General features: G+C 35.0%; 1 protein-coding gene across 1 annotated transcript in view; it reads right to left on the minus strand.

The window, feature by feature from the left end:
- The window catches only part of LOC150110282 (serine/threonine-protein kinase H1 homolog), a 50,815-nt gene extending 29,605 nt beyond the window's left edge, over positions 1–21,210 (minus strand). Inside the window, exon 1 of the mRNA XM_090392471.1 lies at positions 19,934–21,210. Within this exon, the coding sequence (XP_090248597.1) occupies positions 19,934–20,878 (945 nt within the window). The 5' untranslated portion in view covers positions 20,879–21,210. The remainder of the gene's footprint in view (positions 1–19,933) is intronic.
- Between the last annotated feature and the right edge of the window lie 2,074 nt (positions 21,211–23,284).

The following is a 23,284-nucleotide window of genomic DNA, read 5'->3' on the forward strand; positions in this document are numbered from 1 at the left end:
ATATATATATATTATTACAGGAACCGTAAGCATCCCACTTTTAGTGAAATTTCCTTAAATTCATTTCGGTGCTGCTTTTCAAAAAGTGAAAGTTATAATTCTAATTGGAAAATGTCACCAATTCGCTGATATAAAAATTAATCACATCAAAGATACAAGCGATCTGGACTCACTTCATGCCACCTGATTTAGGTTTAAGCATTATATCTATCCATATCCTTCAGGCAGCTCCTTTGACGTAATAGCTATAACTGGGAGATTTGTTTACTTCCCGCTAACGTTCGTAACGTTAACTGCGATTGTACAAATCAAGCGCAAAGAAAGATATCACAATGCCACCGTTGAATGGTTTGCTCTGAACTGTCGAAGCACTCTCAAAATAAGAGACTGTTGCAAGCACTTAGGTCAAAGCTCCCTTTGTCTCGGAAACCTTTGAATTTTAAAGTATTATAGATGTCGTCAAACAAAACACAAGTGGCTATCAAACTGAGAGAACTGTCTACAATACACTGCGACCTCTACTTACTTCAAGAGAAAACCAGTTTGCACTAATTTATTCGGTAACCGTTTCGTTCGTATTTTTCCTAAATAATACACAAAGTAAATAGCATTAAATGCATTGCACTCTGAATTATCAAATACACGAATCACCCGTGTCTCAATATGAACCGGTGGAACGAAATCTGAAGAGTACATCTGATGGGCCAAATATTAGAAACCAACCAAAGTTACCAATAAAGCTGATGGTGCAGAAACAGTGCAAAAGCTTTAATACCTGTGAAATTAATGTTCAAACGCCATATTCAATACTGTCTCTTTTTAAACGCCAGTTTTGCTCGGCTTGCTAATGGCAAAACAGATGTATGATATACTATTGGAAAATTTTCCTTATGCACTTTCTACAAAAATTATAATAAAGAACTTTAAGGTTTTATCTACATATTTAAAAGGATTATCAAGTAAGGTGGGCAATCGGGATCAAATATTTAAAAAATCAATTTTTTTTTTTTAAATACCGAGGGAGAGCTAAGAGAAAAAAAAAAAAAAAAAAAAAAAAAAAAATATATATATATATATATATATATATATATATATATATATATATAATCCGGAAACCCAGCTCTAGAGACCAAACATGAAACTTTTTCGAGCGACTTCAGGCCTTCAATAAGCTCGGCAGCTTTCTCGCGCTGCGGTGTAATCCACCTCCGTGTGTGTGTGTGTGTGTGAGATAGGAGTTAAGATTTCTGTACATAAATAGATAACTTATAACAGTCGCAAGAAATTCACGAAACAAATAAAACTCAATGTGAAAATAACTGCAAACCAGCAAGACTCCGATTCCCCCCCCCCCTTTCATTTTCTGTGTATGTGATATCACTAGTAGGTTTCATGTAAATGAGTGTAGATCAAAAATTTATTAGCCTACGTTTTCCAATAGTAAAGAATGAAAATCGCTACAATGTTCTGCTACCTTACTAAGATAATATACCAAAGTTTCCATAACGTTTAGTCAGAATCTTGATTGATTAGGGCAAATTATCTTACTGATAACTACGATCCCTATTTGATGGCAAAAATTAATTCGCCATCGAATTAAGATGGAAAGTAAAGAACGCCATTTTAAAAACGAACGTAAAACACCAAATAACTTGGGCCTAGGCTCTCTGAGGTCCTGTATTTTTTTTAAATTTTGCACTGTTTTTTGTGCTCCGAAAATTAAACTATATATCTGATTCTAGGGGCTTCCGCTTTCAACTTTTATTTTTCTTTAAACAAATAAGCTTAATTTACCAGATTGTCACCATCAAGATTATTCTTTTACTTTCATTATTCCTGAATGTAATTCTATTAACTGTCCTCAATTTTATATATAATTCTTGTACTTTTTCTAGATTATATTATTGCAGGTCTAGTTATCCGACTAGATGGCGTCTACTCTTCAAGCTAGTTCGAATCAAATTGTAGATATCATGTTTGATTTATAGTAAATGAATCCCGTCGCTCGGTAAGACCAACTATTTGTCTAGTGGAAGTCCGAATTAACATGAAGAAAAAAAAAGTTTGGTGGTCGTCAGAGCAGATCTAAGATAACCTTAACTCGCAGCTTTTCTTGGATGGAATTCCTAAACAAAGGTTTCCATTTTTGTTTTCTCTTTTATTTTTAAAACAACCTGCCTTCTGCTTATAGATAACTTTAAAATTAAGTCACCAAGGTATCAAATTAGATATTACTATTTCTCTTTATTCTTCTGTTGTTTCAATTTTAAATTTGAAGATTTTTCTATGCCATACATTTTTAGATAAATCATTCAACTCTTTTTTCCCCCCTTCAAAATCGTAAGAATGCAATGGATTTACGGCAGATATTTGATGTTTCTTTTATTCCTTAAAGTGTTCAAAAATGTTTTTATAATTTCAGCATTGAATTAATTTTTTTTTCAGTTAATAAATATTAAATCATACTTGAATCTAACATTTATTTGGTTTTGTTTGATTTATTATATATAAGCTGTCTATTAACGTAATGGTCATGATTTTAAAAATCATGACTATTACGTAAATGTCATGATTTTAAAAAATAATTATACAGAAATCCCATTTATACTGTGACGTGGTATGTTGTTCGTTCCTATCAATAACCGGTATTATTATTACCACAAAAAAAAACTTGCTTAACTATTTTGTCACACACTTTGGTACGCTTCTTCGTGACAGGAGTTAATAAACAAAATCTGGCTTAAAAATAGCTAATAGAATGTGACAATGATAAACATCGTAGTGCTTATATCATATTGCTTCATTATTGATCTCGAACAGACACCGTCTATGCATCGCAACCTAATTCTGTGAAATTAAGATTTTGGTCGCACTGAGTTGAACGCCGGATCTTCCTGCTGCTTTTAAGTACTGTATGTCAGCTCTTGTAGTAATACCTTTCTCCGTATATTCTGAAGCACCATACTAAAATGTGAGAAACCATCTGAATGAACAAGTTTTTTTTTTTTTTTTTTTTTTTTTTAAGCGACGGATTATTGTTACCAGAATACACGCATCGGTAACTAAATGACAGCTATTATATGCACGTAGATCGAGTTACTTTCTAAATGAAAGTCTACTTTTTTTGAAAGTCTACTGATTAAAAGCATAGTGAAATATTTTGCTTTTAACAGTTATTAAACTGATGCCTAATAAGTTGGTTGTGTATTCTAATTTACGGCTATCCATTCGTATCCAATACCGAACAGATGATTGGTATCATTTCCACCTACCTTCAGCTTCTGAAGAAATAAAACTGTTTTCCACTACCCGTGTAATTTTAATAAGGGTATAATGAATCAAGGTTACTGTTTCTTCTTCTTTCCCTCCTCTTTTACCTTGCGGTGTGGAGGATTTCTATTCGCTTAACCACTACCGTATCCGAGGATAAGGTAATTAGCCATATTCCTCCCAGTGTCCTATATATGTAGATGCACGTGTTCACGGGTGAAAAAAGACCTCTGCCTCCATATGAGACCAGATAAAGGTTCCTCACGTCACTGACGGGAATCGAACCCAGGTCTTTCCGACCAAAGGACTTCGTCTATACTGACTGAGCTAGTAAGGCTCTCGGTTTGTTTTGTCTGGTTGTGAGGAAAATCTCACGTCCAAGGTCTGAGACTGACTAACTCGGCAGCGGGTAGAAGAAAGCAGAAAAAAAAACTTTCCTAAATGCCTTCGCTAGATTCGAACCCAGAACCTTCTCGGTGAGCAAGCACATACCGCACTAGGCTACCGTGGACCGCCGGGTTACTATTAAAAAAAAATGTATCCCGTTTCTGTTGCACAGTTTTTAGTATTTCCAAAGTGAAAATAAAAAAAGGGCAGACAAGCATCTTCTCTCAATGTTTTCATGCAGAAAAGAAGTCGAATGCCCAGTTTTTCCTCGTATTCGACTATGGCCTGTCACAGCTAAGTTAACTTGGCATCTTACAAATCTAATTAATGCTTTGATAAGGCGATTAATTCTATCTGCATAGTGGTTAAAGCTATCAATTGTGTGTGTTCTTCTGGTCGGCTTGCTGGATGAAAGACCGGAGTTTCCGGGAGGTAAACCCTTTACCTCAGTATGGGACCGGCTAACTCACCTTAAGATAAAAAGCCCTTCAAATCCTAACTGGGATTGTCTTAAACTGTTAAACAGTTCTACACTATACTGTCTGTTTTTGCAGGATGAAAAACCGAGCTTCCGGGAGGGGGAACTGATATTCACGCATGACGGACGTCCTGTCAATAACTCTGGCTAGACTGACCTACAGACACTAGTATAACAAGTGACAAAACCCTCAATCAGTTGTTTCCGCCCTTGTTCTGAACCAATCAATCGATAGCAGCAATGCGACTTGCTCAAGTTTCTCATTGTTTTTATTATTAATAATTTCGATAAAATTATGAAAACCGTCTTGGAATTTTTCTTAAAAAATAAAAAAAATAAAAAACGAGAAAGTATGATGAAGTGAAAAAAAAATCATAATATAATTAAGTTGTGAGATGCTTTATAAGTTTCCTGTCCTACAGACACAAGACTGATGCGCTACTAATATATTTAGCAACTTTTTGTGTTGCTGATAATAAAACATTTTTCTTTTAAAAATAAAGTGACACAATTATTCAGGTCATACTGTACAGGTACACAACCTTTTCTTCAGTACTTTTAGCGCAAGTAAATAAGCATAATAAATTACAGTATTTCCAGATCTATTTACATGAAACGTATGCAAAATCAAGCCCTGTTCAGTTGTCCCTCTTCCGAACTGCCAAATTCATAAGGTTGAAAACACCGAAAAATATTAAGATTTTCTGCACCAATTGAGATATTTATTTCATGGCAAGGGGAAGTGCTCAAATACGTTAGCATTGTCATAGAATGGGGGGTGGGGATATCTTCCCCAAATCAACAATTATGTTAAACAATTTGTAAGAACTGAAAAATATTAAGACAATTTCGATATCAAATTACCGCAAATGGAAAATACTTTGCCAAACAACCAGCATAATGAAATAGAAGTAGGGATTGTTAATTTATGAATAGCATCAAGAAAGTGTTTTGAACAGACAAATGACCTTTGACATTTGTTCTAGCTGAGTTTTATGAATGCTCTGCATGGGCACGCCAGAAGGAATCCAGTTATTTATGAAAGGATTAAATGCTCTTTCCCCGGCAGTTGATACACTAAGTGATTTGTTGTCAGAGAAGATAGTTCGGCGTTAAAGAAAGCCGTTCACCATTGGCTAGTCTGACATTGTTCTCCACATTACTTTCTCAGTGGCCTCGACCACGGGATCAAATTACACACACGGTTCTGAAAAGTAAACATACACCCAGTATTCCCGGAGTTAAGAGAGACGTGCGTGGAGTCATACAACCATCAGTAAAATATCGGCTACACGTTTTTATTTCAAACCCATCCTACATCCTCCCATGTGACAGGCAAGCTAAGGGAAGGAAAACGCGCGCGCACATACACACAAAGCCACATAACAATAGCCCACCTAGTGACAACTAATCCATGCGTGCTGGAAACTGGATATTAAACACTGCTCTCCAATAACAAAATTGGAAGTACCCCCCCCCCCTCTCCCGGAAAGCCAAATTACATCGATTTTATCTTTATTTTACGAAAGCATGAGCAAATGCGATTATATACTGATATCGTCCCAAGGCCTGTTTCTATATATATATATGTTTTTTTTTTTATATTTGTATATAGAAACAGTTGCCTTATATGCATAAGTAAATGACTTCTGCCACTGAGCTCTCGATATTTTCATCAATAAAGGCTGAAACCAGACTGGGTAATGATCTCTCCATAATGCATGAGGAAACATGGCGTACATTATGCGATATTAACTAATCTGGATGAAATGAAGGCAGAAGCAATTAAGGCTGCGGTCAGTATTTTGTTCTATTCTTATGCTATTTGTAGAAATGAATAATCCATCTCTGTATGAGACCGGATGGCAACTTGAATTCTGCATCCTCCCACCCATCCTGATGAAATTCAAACCGAGGACTTTTAACTAATTCAAACATACACGGGTGTGCTGAAAAGTCGTGATAATCACCATGAAGGAAACTAGATAGAACTACGTAACTTACACATAAATCTACATATTCCCCACGAAGTGTTATACACTTGTTACAATGCTGCTACACATTTGCAATACTCTGAGAAGTCTTTGTTGCACAAACCAATCCTCAGCTGCAGATGACTTCATCTGTGGTAAATTTTATTCCTTTCAAGCGTTTCTTTAAATTTGGGGATGGAAATAGTCAGATGGGATCATGTCTGGCGAATAGGGTGGGTGAGGCAAACGCTGAAAGCTCAAGTTGTAGCGTTGTCCCACAAAAGCAACACACCTCTGCTCAGTTTCTTGTGGTGTTTTTCCTTCACTACCTTCTTCAATTTCTTCCGAGCTGTTGAATAAAACTTTTTTTTTTTTTTAGATACTTGGTAAAGATTACACCATCCATATCCCAAACGACGAAGCAAGAACCTTCCCACCTAACTTTCGGGTTCGGAGCTTCTTTGGCTGTGGTGAATCTTTGCGTCTTCACTCCATTGACTGTTGATTGGTCTCTGGGTCATAGTAAATTCATTTCAACAGTCACGATATGAGCCTAAAAATTTGCAACTGATGATTATTCATCAGTTGCAACTGATGATTATTCACCCCTCATTCCCTGGATATCCCCCAGTTTTGCAATGTTTTTGGCTGGTATTCATCTATCAAGGATCATGGCATGCACTGCTTCAATGTTTTCAGGGATGATCACTGTGGAAGGTCTTCCTGCTCTGGGGAAATTTGTTTCAGGATGCCCAGTTTTAAACTTGACCACCCATCTGGCAAATGTTGGATATACTGTGGCACAGTCCCCTAGTCTCATGCAAAGTTCAGTAAATTTCAGTTGTGGACTTTTCTCGCAGCATGAAAAACTTGATGACGGCACACACCTCTGTATCTTCGAATTTTTTCAACACCTCTAACAATTCTTCTTATATATTATCATCATTATTATATGGGCACCTACATGGAGTCCAAAATCTCATTGCAGGAGACCCAATCTATCCACATAATCTATCATATCTTTCCTTGAACCCATTAACAAAGCACTCAACTGACTCTGGTGACTCATACCCCTAATTCAACTCTCCAAGCAAAAAGTTTAGTCCTCATATCTCTACTAACTGCACCTTTATTCAACTTCCAGGGATGACCCCTTGTTCTGGTCCATCTAGCCAAGTGCTGAAACATTTCCACTGCATCAATCCTATAAAAACCCTTTAAACAACTTAAATGTTTCTATCATAACGCCTTTTTCTCCTATTAACTAACTTCTGCAATCCACAGGCCACTCACCATCTTGGTCACCTGCCTCTTGATCCTTTCAATCACTTCATCCCTAACAAACTCAGACCAGATTTGAGTGCAGCAATTCATATGTGGCATATCAAAGCCTTATAAAGAGGAATAACAACTTCTGTATCTCTGCTTGTTAATGTGTTTTACAATAGAAAACTAATCTTATGGGCTAATTTAGCAACCTTGGCAATATGTCCTCTGAACTTCAACTCTGTCTCTTCAAATCTCTAGCTTCATCTATTTCCTGGTGTACAGTGCCATCAATACGATACACAGTTTGTAATCTATTTATCCCAAAATGCATAACTTTACATTTCTTCACATTAAACTGACAGCCTATTTAAATCATCCTGTAAGCTCTCGCATCACCTTGATTAATTATTACTCTACCTAATTTAACATTATCAGCAAACAACTGACTTTCCAGTTGTCTCCTATATCATTTATGTACAAATTAAGCAACAATGGTCCCAGCACTGAACCTAGCAGCATACCATTAGTCACCTGTTTTTGCCTCCATATACTAGTTTTTGATATCGATCCAGCAACCACCCTCTTAAGTAGTGTCATATCCATCCCCATTTGTTTCTAATTTGCATAACAGAGTTCCATGCAGTATTCTGTCAAATGCCTTTGCAAAATCATGTAGCTATTTTCTTTATCCAACTCAGCTGTTACTCTAGTATAAAAGTTAGTAAAGTACTAAGGCATAATCAACCCTTCACAAAGTCATGTTGATCCTCATACAGTATCATATTTTTATCTACTCATTCTTGATTTCCCTTTTTGACCAAGTTTTCTAGTACTTTTACCATGCCTGAGATACTGATGGGTCTATAATTTGCTACAGCAGTCTCAGAACTTCCCTTATGCAAAAGAATTATTTCATCCTCTTTCCACTCCCTTATAACTCTACCAGAGTTGAGACTTAAAGAGTCAAAAGCATTGCCAGTTCCCTCGCACATTCTTGCAAAACCCTTGTTGATATCCCACAGCTGTATTTACATTGAGATTTTGCAATATCCTAAGAACCTCAAACTGATCCACCTCTGTTCCTTTCCCACATTAGTATCTATCGCATAGGCAGGGCCGGTTCTACCGATGGTGCAAGACATGCATTTGCACGGGGTAGCAAAATTGGCATAAACTATATGAAAAATAAGGGGGAAGGGGTGGCAAAATTCCTAAGGGCAGCCCCGCACAGAGGTTAAAGCAGTAACCTCATTAAGATGATATACCCTTGCCAAGTGGTCACTCAGTGACTCAACAATTTTATCTGCCTCTGTCTATTTCCTTGTGACCATCATCGCTCATTAAGGTTAATCTTGCATAGTCATTCTTCCTCTTACTTGCCACATAGCGAAAGGACTCTTTTGGGATTTCCTTTGCCTGCCTGACTAGATTCTTTTCATAATCCGATTTTGCCTTCCTTGCCATGCTGGTCTCCTTTCTCTTTATATACCTTCTACAGCATTTTCTTCTTTTGCAGCTCATGCTTAATGATATTACTCATCCATCAAACTCTTACTTGATTGACCCTTCTCACCCTGGGTATATAATGTAATACTGCTTCCTCTAGATGACCCTTAAATTAAAGATACCAAGAAATTATATACTTGGTTTAATCCTTTATCCAAGTGTAAGCAAACAAAGCTTGCACCTGAAGTATTTTCAGGACTAGGGCAACTCATATATCCCATGCACTATATCTCATGGCACAGATTTAAGCTGCTTCTTCCTAAGCTTGTCATAATCACTTGCCTTGTAGTTCCACAAATACTCCTTCTTGAAGAACAGTGCTCATGTTTTACAATCTCCCAAGTCACCTTGGTTATGGATAGCTCTTCTGATCCTATGACCAGGTCCAATATCTCCCATCCCTAGTCCCCCTTCATCACATGCTACCTCGAGTAATTATCTCTTAGGTGTATAAATTCTATTCCCTGTGCCACATTATCTTTCTTCCTTCCAGTCTATATGTCTATAGTTGAAGTCCCCATAATAATCACTTGACCTGTACTCATTGTGCTAATTTGCTAATATCCTAAAAGAAAAAGAACAAATTATTACAATTTGATGAAGCACGAGAGTTAAAGGGTTTAAGACATGTTCACTTTTGTGGTTATATATATATCAGTTGCATTAATATAATTTTTGTTCTAGGTGTTGATCAGAACTTTTCATCCCCCCCCCCCAATATCTGCTTTACTTAAGGTTCAAGATTACCAACAATTTAAGACCATTATAAGTTATGTCAATCATGCATGCATGAATTCTCTGGTCGATTTTTTGCAGGGCATTGCGAGTGCCAAACGTATATGATGTTCAATTTTGATTTCAGTCGAATTATTAGCAAAATGATTTGAACTGATTAAAAATTCTGCACTGGTTACATGTAATTTAATATTTAGGATCCTAAAGATCAATTCAGATCTTTTGTATTGGCAAAAATTAAGCAAAAACATATTCCTATTTTTAGACAATGTTATAGAGATTATTACCTATTCTAGTAATGTTCTTGAAAGCAAACTGATATAATATTAAGTGAATTTTTTGACTGTTTAGAATGAGTCAAATTGAATTTTTTTTACTTTACAAATTTGAATTGGAGCATGATGGAACAACAGAAGTCAAAAATATCTGCAGAAACATTAAGGACACTGCACTTAACAGCACATAGCTAGCAACATCTCAAATCTTGTTCTGAATAGTCCAGTTAATTTCAAATCCTGAGTAAGCAATCAAAACCTATCTGAGCTCAATACCCAAAGACAAATTGAAAATAATCATCAGGTGTGGCATGATAGGATATCAAGATGATCCATATAAATATGGACAATGTACCAATCAGACATCACCTATTTTTAAATCTTTGAATAAATAGGCATTCCAATATCGTGAAATCCTGATGTCACGAATATAGCCTATAATAAGTCCATAAGTATATTTATACATGCACTTTTAATGAATTTTTTTGTTGTTGTTGTAACGAGCACATTTTATTACAATGAATGCATTTTATCACTTTTTAAAATTATAAATGCTTTATTCTGTTTCTGGTAGGATCAAACAACAAAAGGAGAATGAATGTTTACACATTTGCACAATGTAACCAGCTAAGAAGAAATTTACTTACAACAACTGTTTTTGTATGACTAAGTTTCAGTACTTGATTGTTGACATGTGCAGTTTTATTTTAACTTTCTAGTCTGTTTCAACAAAAAAAAGTGCAATCTAACACCCCAGAAACCAAGTAATCATATTTGCAACTAAATCGAGCTTAGTAAATAATGCTGCTCGCTTTCTCTATCAGAGCATGCCTTTCATTACTGGTTATGTATAGTTGAGTTAAGTGCTGTAAATCATGTAATAAGTTGTAATTTAAGTTACTAAATATTATACTATATCACAGGTGTGATACTACAAAAAATAGGCGCATGCTATAAAAAGTACTTTTTTTTTTCTTTCTTCATGGATAGAAATGTCTAGTAAAGGCTAGACTAAGCTATTAAGTTTGTAAATCATAAAAGGAATGAAGTGGTAAATGACAAAAATGGAAGTATCAAATGAACTTCACATTTTATGGCACTGAAGAATCAGTAAAGATTATGTTCCTTGTTCTCAAGGACAATACCCGAAGAAAGCAAAGGCACAGTCTCAACAATTCAATCAGAAACCAGGCTTTTCACTCAGAAATGTAACTTAAATTTCCAGAGGCAGTCTTATTATAAAGATAAAAACAGCAGATCTATACTTCATTTGAAATTATTAATGTTTAACTGGTGTAATGGATGCCCTAGTAGGCTTCTCTTTAAATTCATTTAAATTACTTGTGAAGTACCAACTTGATTATGCCAAGGAAGTTCTTTGGATGTCTAGAGTTCATGCTAAGGAATTCACTTTGTGAATAGTCCACAGATCATAGTACAACTGCAAGAGGAAGGTTAACTGACTGTGCAACATTACTGACTGATCTAAACTCATCGAAATGAGTACTGAAAAGTTATGTAAAATTTTTTAAAATTTATTTTTACTTCAAGAACTTTCTTAAAAGCAGGATTAGTTTGTCCCCCCCCCCCTCATCCCACTGCACATAGTTTGTCTCTGTGCTTATCATATATAACATGCCTGCATTTGATGCAGTATTTCTCCTTTCAGGAGGAAAATACTAACATCTAAAAATGTGGTTTCCATGCAATGTTTAAAAATTTATCCCATCAAATCTTAAAATTCTGAGCAAATATGTGTGTATAAGAACCTTAGTAACAGATAACAGTCAAAATTACTGTAAAAAAAAAAAAATGTACCATTTTTGTTAAATTTTCTATTTTATTATTTTCATTGCAAATATAAGTTTATAAACCCAAACTGCTTATATTTGTTGGTAGTGTTTCCTAATCTGGTAGTTTGGGGTAATTGAAGCACTACCCATGTACACAATGTTAAGCATAACATAACATGTTATGCAAAATTCTGGCTTTGTATAGTATTTTTCGTTAGCTTTTTTCAGAAGAAAAAATGTATTTACCTACTTGCAAAGATCTGAAGTAATAACCATTAGGGCTTATGCAAATAATTATAAAATTTGACAACTGCAATGTTTTAATAAGCATTTCCAGGGCACTAGAAAATGGGTTGCACAACTAGATATTATTTGAAGGTATCAGGCATTTCAATTAACTCCCAAAAAGAGTATTGAAAAACAAGTCATGTCTCAAATTTTATGTCAATTTCTACATCCATTTAGTATTTAGAGTTAAAGAAAGGAAGGTTCCCTTTCATGATGTATATTACAATCAGTGTTGGATCTAAGGTAGAAGAATGAGGATCCCTATCCTTGACACATTAATTTCACATTTTTTATTAAATATTTTGTCAGCAGGTAAGTCATTAAATCATTTTTTTCTGGCTGTGTAGTCCAATGGAAATGGTATTTAGTTTCCAAAGAAACTTTCTATGGTGATTTCCCTCCACCCCTGCTGGTTCCTTAGTTTATCTTTGGACAGAGAAGTAGGGTTTTCCCTTAGAAATCTGGATTTATAACTGTGCAACTCAAAATCTAGGCTTTTGTGTCTGGCATCAAGGCCTGCTTTGCAAACTGCTGCCTTCCTTCAGTCTATTCTCTAACTGGATAACCAGCTTTTTCTCTGATTGTTCACTGTATCATGGTGGATGGCACCCTCTCTCTCTCTCTAAGCTTTGTCACCAATGCTCAGCTTTGCTGATGACAGCCCTCTCCACTCATCCTACTCCTTTCACAAACCAAGTAGCTTTCCAGCCATCCCTTTATATTAATATCTGCAACCAGTGCCTTATATGCTGATCTCTATACCATCCTTCAGCAGAGCAAGGATAACCTAGTCACCTTCAGTGCTGCCAAAATGCAGTCCTTTTCCCTTGCAAATGGGATCTCAGCTCATCTTCCTTCATCCTCAGTTAACACACACACACGATAAATTCCCCCCCCCCCTTCCTTGGACTGTCAAGTATCTCCAACCTGTCTTGGCACAAACACGTCACATCAATAGTTTCCTCAGTTTCTAAATAATTAGGCATTCTTTTACATTCAAGAAGCTACTAACTCCATATAAATCTCAAATCCATTCATCCTTAGAATACTGTGCACACATTTGCAGTGGTGCACCTAAAACCTCAAAAATTCTTGGTGCTGTCCAGAAAGAACAATTCAACTCAATGATGATCCTTTATACCACAGATACAATGTTTCAGCACTTGCCTACAGATACTTCCATGGTCAATGCTCCAATGAATTGGCAAACATTCCTCCGCTTGCTGTTAGGCCTGTTAAAACAAGAGCAGCTACTGTCCAACATCCCTTTACAGCACAGCTGCAAACTCAAACCTGCTTCTCTTCTTCATTTATTCCATCCACTGCCCTCTGGAACAGCCTTCCTCATGATGTGTTTCCCAACAATTTTAACCTACAGCCCTTTAAGAAGAAAGTCAACAGGTTGTTTCTTTTTCGACCATCATCTGCATCTCACTCATGGCTGATGTGCTATAGGTTCTTATACTTCTCATGTGTGGGATAAATATAAAACATGAAATAAAACTAAACTTATTAATCCTCTAATCATAAAATGCAAGTAGACTGCTAAATGAAGAACTACCTATCACAAACCCATTTTCTAACCATTATAGAGAATCGTATGTCAAATCAACCCAATCCTGGGTTCTATTACTAACCAACTTCTCTAACACCTTTACTACAAATGAAGACAGACTAATCTTAAAGCTTATAGCTCAGTAAACAGCTGAATGTGATACAATATGGCATATAATTTTTCATTACTTTTTTGAACTCATTTGTTTCTTCTTAAAAATGATATTTGTAGTATGTACTTGACTGCAAACATCACCTTGATGCTATGTCAGACATAACTACCTAGTTCTCCACCTTACAGCATAATCATGCTACTACCATCATATTTTGCAGAGGCCATGTGTCTCATTCAGGCTAATAGATTAAATATCAGTATTATCTTGCACAAATGCTTCTAAGATGAACTGCTTGTCAAGAAGCTAAACAATGTTTAAATTAAAATTGCAATATAAATTAAAGATGCCAAGAAATTATAATCTTGGTTTAACCCTTTATCCAAGCATAAGCAAACAATATTTACACATTACGTATCTTCACAACTGGGCTACTTGTATATAGAGGCTAATGACTTCACATCAATTGCCTTAGTATCCCATAATGTAAAGCATATCCTTTTCAGATGTGTATAATGCTATGCATTACAGCAAGAGCCTGTATTCATGAAACCTCAATAACGGTTAAAACCGGTCTGGGTGGTGGTCCTTCCGATAAAGTCTAAGAACTTTGTGCCATGTTAATCTTGATCTTCCCCTGGGTCTTGTATCTTCCATGGTGCCCTCAACCAGGCAAGGATGTCTGTCCAGTTCCATTCTCACAATGTCACCAAACTGATGGAGTTGCTTTTTATCAGAGTTAAGAATTGTTGAATTATGGATATTCAAATCTTGCAGCACTTGTGCATTAGTCTTATGTTCTATCCATTGAGTTTGTTGATCCTCTATTCATAAAATGCAAGTAGACTGCTAAATCAAGAACTAAAACTGAAGCACTTTTTTCCTGAAGCATTTCATTTCAAAATCCAACAGTTTTCTCTCTCTGCTTACTTTTTAAAGTCCAAGTTTCTCCCCATACAGAGCTGTTGGTAGTATCATACTTTTGTACAATATCATTTTTAGAATTATAGAAATTTTGTTTTTCCAAATTTAATTCATTGACCATACTATGGCGAGTGTTTTATTGTTGTTATATCATTTAAATTTGAAGTCAAATGTGCTCCCAGGTCATTAAAACTATAACTTGTTCTATGGTTTCCTGATTAAGTTTTATCTATATGTCTTCTGGGTGTCTTCCAATTTTGATTATCTTTGTTTTATTTGAATTCGTAATCGTCTTATAATTATATCAGCACTCATTAATTCTATAGGCAAACAGAAGTTAACTACCAATATGAAAGGAGCATGCATATCTGATGATACGCATGCTCCTTTATAAAGACCTCTAAACACCACTTCCTGATGTCTATCAACCAATTTCGCACTCATCATGCCAGATCAATAACCATTTAGTACATTTTAATCTGCAGGTTCTGATGCGAATGCTATCCAAGACTTTGTCAAAATCTAAATAAATCACACCATAGCATTACTTTGATCAATTTCTGATCATGACCACTTTATAAAGTGAACAGGTTGGTCATAACTGATCTCCCTTTTAAAAATCTATGCTGTGCCATGATCAACTGATTACTGTCAAGAATATCCCAGATACAATTCCTGATTAACTTTTTCAATACTTTGTCAACAACAATGAGAAGACTTAGCAGTGTATAATTCTCCACTTTATTTGATGACCCATCCTTATGAATTGGAATAACCTTTGCAAACTTCTATGAGAAGAAACTATTTCCAATCTCACTGATGATGATCAAGAGTGGATTTATTAATACTGACATAAATCAGTTAACTACTAAGTGAGAGATAACATCCCTACCTCCAACCTTATCACAAATGCAAAGTGATTTAAGATATCAAATATTTCTTCCAGTATTATACAATTTATTGAAACTTGTCCTTCAAACTGAAATTTCCCTTCTGATAGTATACTTGCAGAACACTTATGAAATCTGCAACTGCAGCCAGATCATTCAGATTTGTCCCTTTTTATTTTATTTATTTATTTATTTATTTATTTTTTTTTTTTATACGCACATATACCGTATTTACTTGTATATAACTTGCCCTCTTATATCTCTAACCCTTGATTTTTACTTTAAGAAAAAAGAAATCAAAAATTTTCACATATAGTTTGTATACGAAAAAAACATTTAAACCTTTGAGAAATAGATAGGGAATGCTGTTATGGCAGTTTCAGATATTTTGGAATTTGGTTGAAGAGAATCAGCATTTCAATTCAACAATCGTTGGTTTACCTTTGTTATTGAGTTGTGTGATCTTTTGTTAATACCACACCAATCATATGCATAGAGATGAAGAAACTAATAGAGGAAATGTAGCAGTGAGAGTACTGACTTCCTTTCACCATAAATAATTAACTTAATTAGAGAAGCATTGTCGCTAACAAATATACTGCATGAAGGTGAGTGGCCGATCGCGAAAATAATGTTGATAATTAAAATTTAAGTGCATTCATTTTATAAATAATGTGAGCAATTATAAATTATAATGAATATTGAGGATTTAATCATAAACGTCAATTTTTCTTGACGTTTATGATTAATCTTTCGATTAATACAAGCTTTACAATATTTAATGAACAGTTAATTAATGTTACCTGTGGCTTATATCTTAATCTTTTTTTCAGACTGAGACTTTTTCCAGAGTTTCTTATATTTAAGAACCTGATTATTTGACCAGTTGACTACAGGTTTATTACATTTATTACTCCTTGGAATAAATACAAGTATTAAATTATACAAGATATCTCCCAGTACTATCCAATTTGCATTAGTCTTCCATTAAACAAATGTTCTCCAGTTAATACTTTTTTAATTCTCTTAACATGGCAAAGTTATTTTTGAAATTCCCCTCTTGGTAATTTCTAATTATCACTTTCCTACTTAGTTTTCATACTCTTCTAAAAATTAAATGTTTGATGTCACAAAAGAGCTCCAAATAATTAATGATTCTTCTTTATGAGATACTTCTGCCATGACATTCCTTTAATTCACATGAAAACACAAGGAAACATTTATTTAAAGCCATATATTTCAGGCCATCATTAGTTAATTACAAGTAGAATGTGAACAATTGATTGATTTGAAATAGTGAAAGCCATGTGATGTTATACACAAAGCAATGCAAAGATATAAAATGGGAAAATCTTATTCTAACTTAAATTCAAAGAAAGAAGGCCTCAGCATTTTCTTTAAACAAACGTTCAAATTTATAGTGCCACACATGAAGTAAGTGTGTTTCTGACCATAGGATATTGTGGTCTGTAATTATTCTGTGCTAAGCCAGATTTCTCAGATTTCCTGTTGTTGATGTAAGATTGGTGTTCCTGCATTCTCTTTTCCACTGCACATTAAAGTTTGTCTGAAGTCAGAACGATGCCATTCACAAGGAACTTCATAGATACCAGGAAGAACATTTGTTTTTAGATAATGGAAACCATAATGATAATTTGTTGATAGAAGAAAAGTAGCCAGTAAATTTTATTTTTTTTAAGAATTCTGGAAATTGGTTCTGAAATGCCAGAAACGTGAGAGATAGGGACTTTATGTATTATTTGGATTAAGACTGCAGGAATCAAAAAGACATGTGGTCCTTTCTGAGAAGCCATTGAGTTTCTTACATCATTTGATGTTCAGGAGTCTTGCTGTAATTGTTAAAGTGGAGAACAGAAATATCAGATGAATGTATTTATATATATATATATAAATAAATGAGCACTGTAGATTAAGACACCATAAAAAAAAAAAAAAAAACTTATTTTGCTAGAACCCCTCATTCTTGGGTGTACATAAGGAAAATTCAACTAATTATTGCATAGCCAAATTTTCATCAGATTTGTTGAAAGTTCAAATTGGTAATTTCTGCTCATTCATAAAAATTTCATCCAATAGTCTAGATAAAGTGGAATGTTTCCTACAACCCACTGATTTAATGGCTAGCTTTGATACAGAGCTCTCTTCACTTATGTACCTCTAGAGCAGTGTTCCCGACCTTTTTGAAGTCGCAGACCCCCCTGTAACGAATGTTAATTCACTGCGACCCCCATAAAATCCAAAATGGAAATTGTTTATATTTTACATATCATAAAGTTGAAGTAATAAATTACAATTTTACAACATTAAATGTGTCATTTATGACAATGACATACTGTTATAAATGGAGATATTCGGAAGAATACGAACATATCAATTAGGCCAGGTGCGAGCAACATAAGATAAATTTTAATGAAAATAAACTATCCTGCAGACCCCCTTTGAATTACTTGTGGACCACAGGTTGGGAAACATTACTCTAGAGGATACATTTTATATATATAAGCTACATCCACAAATTAAATTTACTATGGAAATAGAAAAAGACTACAAATTATCCTCCTCCACTCATCATCAGGTGAACTAATTACTTCTATTAATCGAAATGATACTTTCACTGGACACTACATTCAGTGTCAATTTGCTCACCATCCCTCATAGAAGACGAATTTTCAAAACTAACATGAGATGCTCACACTATATATCCTATGCCTCAACAATTACAGCAAAAATCCCTAAACATAAAATATGATATATGAAACCCAATGGCTTCTCAGAAAGGACGTCTTTTTGATTCATACAATCATAGCCGAAATATGTTGGGTCCCTATCACATATATTTCTGGAATTTCAGAACCAATTTCCAGAATTCTTAAAAAATAACATCAGTGGCTACTTTCTATTCCTTCTTTTCCTTGTTCTTTATTAACTGAATAACATCCTATATTTATTTAGTTGGTCCCACTAAGACCCACGTTAATATATTATTACAACTTTATAGTAAACTGACCATATCTGACTGCTATAAACTTTTGATATTCATTAAATAATCAGTTGGAAGTACCCATGTGTTAGATCTTTATACTGTTTTTAGGAAGAAGATGGCAGTGTAGATGAAATACAAAATATTTATTATTTCCTATATTTTGTCCAAGTCAAATTGCCATTATCAAGGTATATATACAGAAGTAAAGATACATGCATGCAAGAACTACATGGTAGAGAAACAAAGGGGATCTAACCTAAATTGCAGGGATGCTCTTTTCCACTGGGCTGATGGTTTGAGGATGAGCATTTTCCAGATAAGGCAGCATTTTATTAATCCAAATTTGTTTAGGGTTGGATAACTTAAGGCACAGACAGATTCTTAAGTAAGTAAAGTAAGGACCTTACTGAAGCAAATACAAGTATGAAAGACTATGCTTTGAATCGGCATCTGACTTAATATCTATCCAAACCTCAGCAAATCTGGATGCACACAACTGCCTGATCTCAAAAATGTTCATTCTCAGACCATCAGCACTCATTTGAGTCCAGTAGTAGGCACCTTTAGGAAATTATGCCTTCATTTATTTCTCTATTTCAGTCTCATCCATATAGTTTGTGAATGCTCGCATCTTTACATATTGTTCCCTGATAATGCCAATTTGTTTTGGTTTTATGGAAGAGACTATTATTTTGGTTATCATATCATTACTTTCCTAAAAATACCAAATACAAATAATGTAAAAAGTAGTATTATCTTTGATGGACAGCACTGATTTGGTAAAGAGAGAGATCGCATTTTAGTAACGTACTTATTGCAATAAGGTTACAGCTGCATTGGGCGAACGAGATGGATACACAGTCACAATAGTATACTTAGATTTTGCAAAGGCTTTTGACAGATTACCACATAAGTTGAAATAATATCTAATCCCCATCCACTAGAGTGGATGGAGTTAAATATTAAGACTAGCACATTGGATTGGAGATGGGCTATCTGATAGATATCAGAAAGTTGTGAATGCATCATTTCTTAATGAATTTAAGGAGAAGTATGATAGGTATAGTGTGAATAATGAAATATCAATGGTTTGTATTATCTTGTCTCCATGGAGTCAAAAGATTCATCGTGGAGAAAAAGAATCTTCTGAATCCATGGAGACACTGTTATAATAATAATAATCAGCAACAGGATGGAGCTCAAATAGTGAGTCTAGAAACTCCATAGAAATCTAGTGTTTTTTTTTTTTTTCTTCATAATTTGAAATCTTAAATTGAAAATAACCAAATTGCTAAAAATGAAGGCTCTGTTGTCGGAATTTTTCCAATAACCAATTTCGTAACTATTCATTCCTATCCATTGTTCTCATTATTGATATTACACTCTTGTAGATGAACCTTTTTCTAAGAATAGCGATTAATAAATGTGGAAAAGCGAAATTTGTGAATACAATCTAGATAAAACTGTTACTTACCTTTCCAGTCATAACCAAATGGCCTAACAAAATCAATTTAAAAATCTGAGCATCATGCTCGGCATCAAATGGGAATGTTCCACTTAAAACAATATAGGTTATAACACCCACGGCCCACATATCCACAGCACTGGTATATGATTTTTTGGAAATAATTTCTGGGGCAATATATTGCGGAGTTCCACAAACAGTGTGCATAAATGGATTACCGTTTGATTTTCGTATACTTGCAAAGCTGAAATCTGTTATCATTAAACGGGAATCGTTACCAGGATGATAGTATAATAAATTATCGGGTTTTAAGTTCCTGTGCGTGATTCCAAGTGCATGCAAGTAACTTAACCCATTTAAAATCATTTGTACTACTCGTTTGGATTCTTCTTCACTGAAATATCCAGACATTTCTAATCTGTCAAGTAAATTTCCACCGGTTGCTAGTTCCATTATCATGAAAACATTATTATTCGATTCAAAAATCTCTATCAATTTAATTATATTTAGGTGATTTACTCTCTGTAGTACTGCAAGTTCAGTTTCAAAGGAGTCCCATACTTCCTGGGCTTCTATCATTTTCAGTGCATATGGTTGTTTGGTTATTCGATGTTCTACTCGCAATACTTTACTGAACCTCCCCTTTCCTATCACACCTCTCATCACATATTTCGCAGCAATCCTACTGTCAAGAAAATTTCTTACGCTATGTTTGGAATGTGGTGTCTTCTGACAATTTTGATTCACCATATTGCAGGCTGATTTATGCCTTTGATTTTCTTGACTTTTTACACTGCTGCTTTTCTTGGCTGGCAATTTGGCATGGAAAGAATTCTCAGCTGTGTGTTCATCAGCGAAATCCGAGTCCTCGACGTTTAATTTTAAAACGGGCTGAATTTTTATGTCAAGGTTACTACTTATTTTTTTGTCTAACTTGCTAAAGGTACAACCCATGCTTTCTTTCGTTTCCTGAATATACTAATGAAACTACTTATCATGAGGTATAGTCTAATATTCAGAACAATTATGCTTTGACAAAACATGAGGTCTCATAAGTTCAAATCGCTTCAGGTTGGCGCAGTGATCAGTTATTAACTGCAGTATTCGCCAAAGACAAACATTTGTACCTGAGGTTACTATAAAACGGTGTATAACACATAAAAATGAAGTCCCGGTGATAAAAACTACTCACATCCTAACATTTAAAAATAACTAGGAGATAATTAATCTATCACATGTAAATCACACACATATTCAAAGAGAAAGCCCTTACTACCACGCGTAACCTAGTTGAAAGAATTAGCACAAGTGGCGCTTTCGGATTTGAAATCGTCTTATATATTTGAGATGAGAGATTAAGGCGCCATTTCACTAGTTCAAATGTAAAAATGAAAACTGCATGAAAATTAAGGAAATTAAACTGTGAATTTAGCGCTCATACATTTCTTTCCAATATTTATGTTTTCTACAATAAAGTAATAACTATGAAAAAATGGTCATCTGAAAGTTGTTTTCCACGTACTTTTTCTCTCAATTGGATATTACAACCCATCATCCATAACTAAATTATACAGTATATTGTTTGTTACTATAAGAAACAGTGTAGATCACGGTTCCGTAATGCTAAATTGATTATCTTCCTTCCTCATTTACTATTAGTTCGATAACAACGGAATACTCATCCAGACTTTGTAAATGTTAAAAAAAAAAAATCTTAAGTCTTTTATTGTACAGGATATATAGTTCCTTCGCTATCTCTTATGCGGTTCAACACATAAACAACTGATGATAAACTTCCGATTACTATCCATCTTCACATTTCCAAACAAATATTTCATCCTCATTTTCATTCCACCCACCTCTGGCTTCTGAAATACACCGGTGTCCAAAATCTAAGGATGAACTACATTTTCACCTGTATGAAAATTTTCATGACAACAGCCAGATATAGTCGTAACTTTATTGCCAGCTTACTAAAAAAATATATTAACATTGCAATTATATTTAATTCGAGGCCTGTTTAGCTCAGTGGAAGTTGTGCTTGCGTCCTCTGCGCTTGGTTGCTAGAAGTCAGACTTAAGTTCAAGTCTAGTCGCCGACTGGAGGAACTGTTTCTAAGCCTTTCTTCGACCGAGTTAGTCGATCTCTGGCAAGCGGGTTTTTCCTCTCGGAAACTCGGGTGTTTTATCCTGTAAACTCAAGAAAATCGACCATAGTACACACATTATTTCAGAGAGTAACATATCGTGTTAGGGTTAGGTACCAAGAGATGGCAGCCGTTGTTTGCCTGCCTCTTCATCGGTGGCTGCCATAATTAGTGACAGACATGGGCCAGCTATCTGTGATTGGCTTCCGGAGATTGAACTGCCCACTCAGTCTCCAAACCCTAGATAGGGTATAAAGGCCTTGCCTTTCTCCCTAAGGGAATAAAAGGCATTAGATGATTTATTTTATTTTTTTATATTTAATTGTATATAATTAAATACACTACACAGAGCCTGTGTAGCACAGTGGATGTGGCGTTTACACACTACGGCGCTTGGCTGCACGAACGAAGACTTGGTTTCGAGTCTAGTAAGCGACTAGAGGAAATTTTTCTAAGCCTTTTTTCCACCGGTTCCCGAGTTAGTCGATCTCTGGCACAGGCAAGCGGGTTTTTCCTCCCGGAAACTCGGGTTTTTCGTCCCGTAAACTCAAGAAAATCGACCGTAGAACCCACATTATTTCAGACATTAAATATATTGTGTTAGGGTTAGGGACCACGAGATGGCGGCACATTTGAGCAGTCTCTCTTCACTGCGTACCGCTTAATTAGTGATAGCCTTGGGCCATCTATCTCTGATTGGTACCAGTGGAGATTGAACTGCCCACTCAGTCTCCAAAAGTTAGATAGGGCTAAATGGCCTCGCCTACTCCCCGTATACCGGAATAAAAAGGCGTTAGATGATTTTTTTTAATTGTATATATACATAAATAATAATGATAATAAATAGTAATCTTCTTAGCCAACCAATTTCAGTAGTTAATAATTTTTTCTCCTCAGCTTTTTTGAGATTCCAGCATTCAATTCCATAGAGGGTAGCATAGAGAGGACTATTGTCTCATAGATTCTTCTTTCTTTTGTTGCTTGCTTGATGTCTCTTGACTTCCATATTTTATTTAGTTGTCCAAAAGTTCGAGATGCTCGACCGATTCATCTGTTTATATCTTTAGTAATTTCACCATTGTACTCAATTACTCCTCTGAGGTAGGTGAAGTTTTCTATCTGCTTTAAATTCTTACTATCAATTTCAATTTTTAGATTGGTGTTTCTTTTTCCTATTTGCATAGTTTTGGTTTTGTATATATTTATGTTTAATC

Source organism: Typopeltis vanoorti, chromosome 1 (assembly GCF_054136105.1).
Source record: "Typopeltis vanoorti isolate ZY-2024b chromosome 1, IOZ_Tvanoo_1.0, whole genome shotgun sequence".
Taxonomy (NCBI): domain Eukaryota; kingdom Metazoa; phylum Arthropoda; class Arachnida; order Uropygi; family Thelyphonidae; genus Typopeltis; species Typopeltis vanoorti.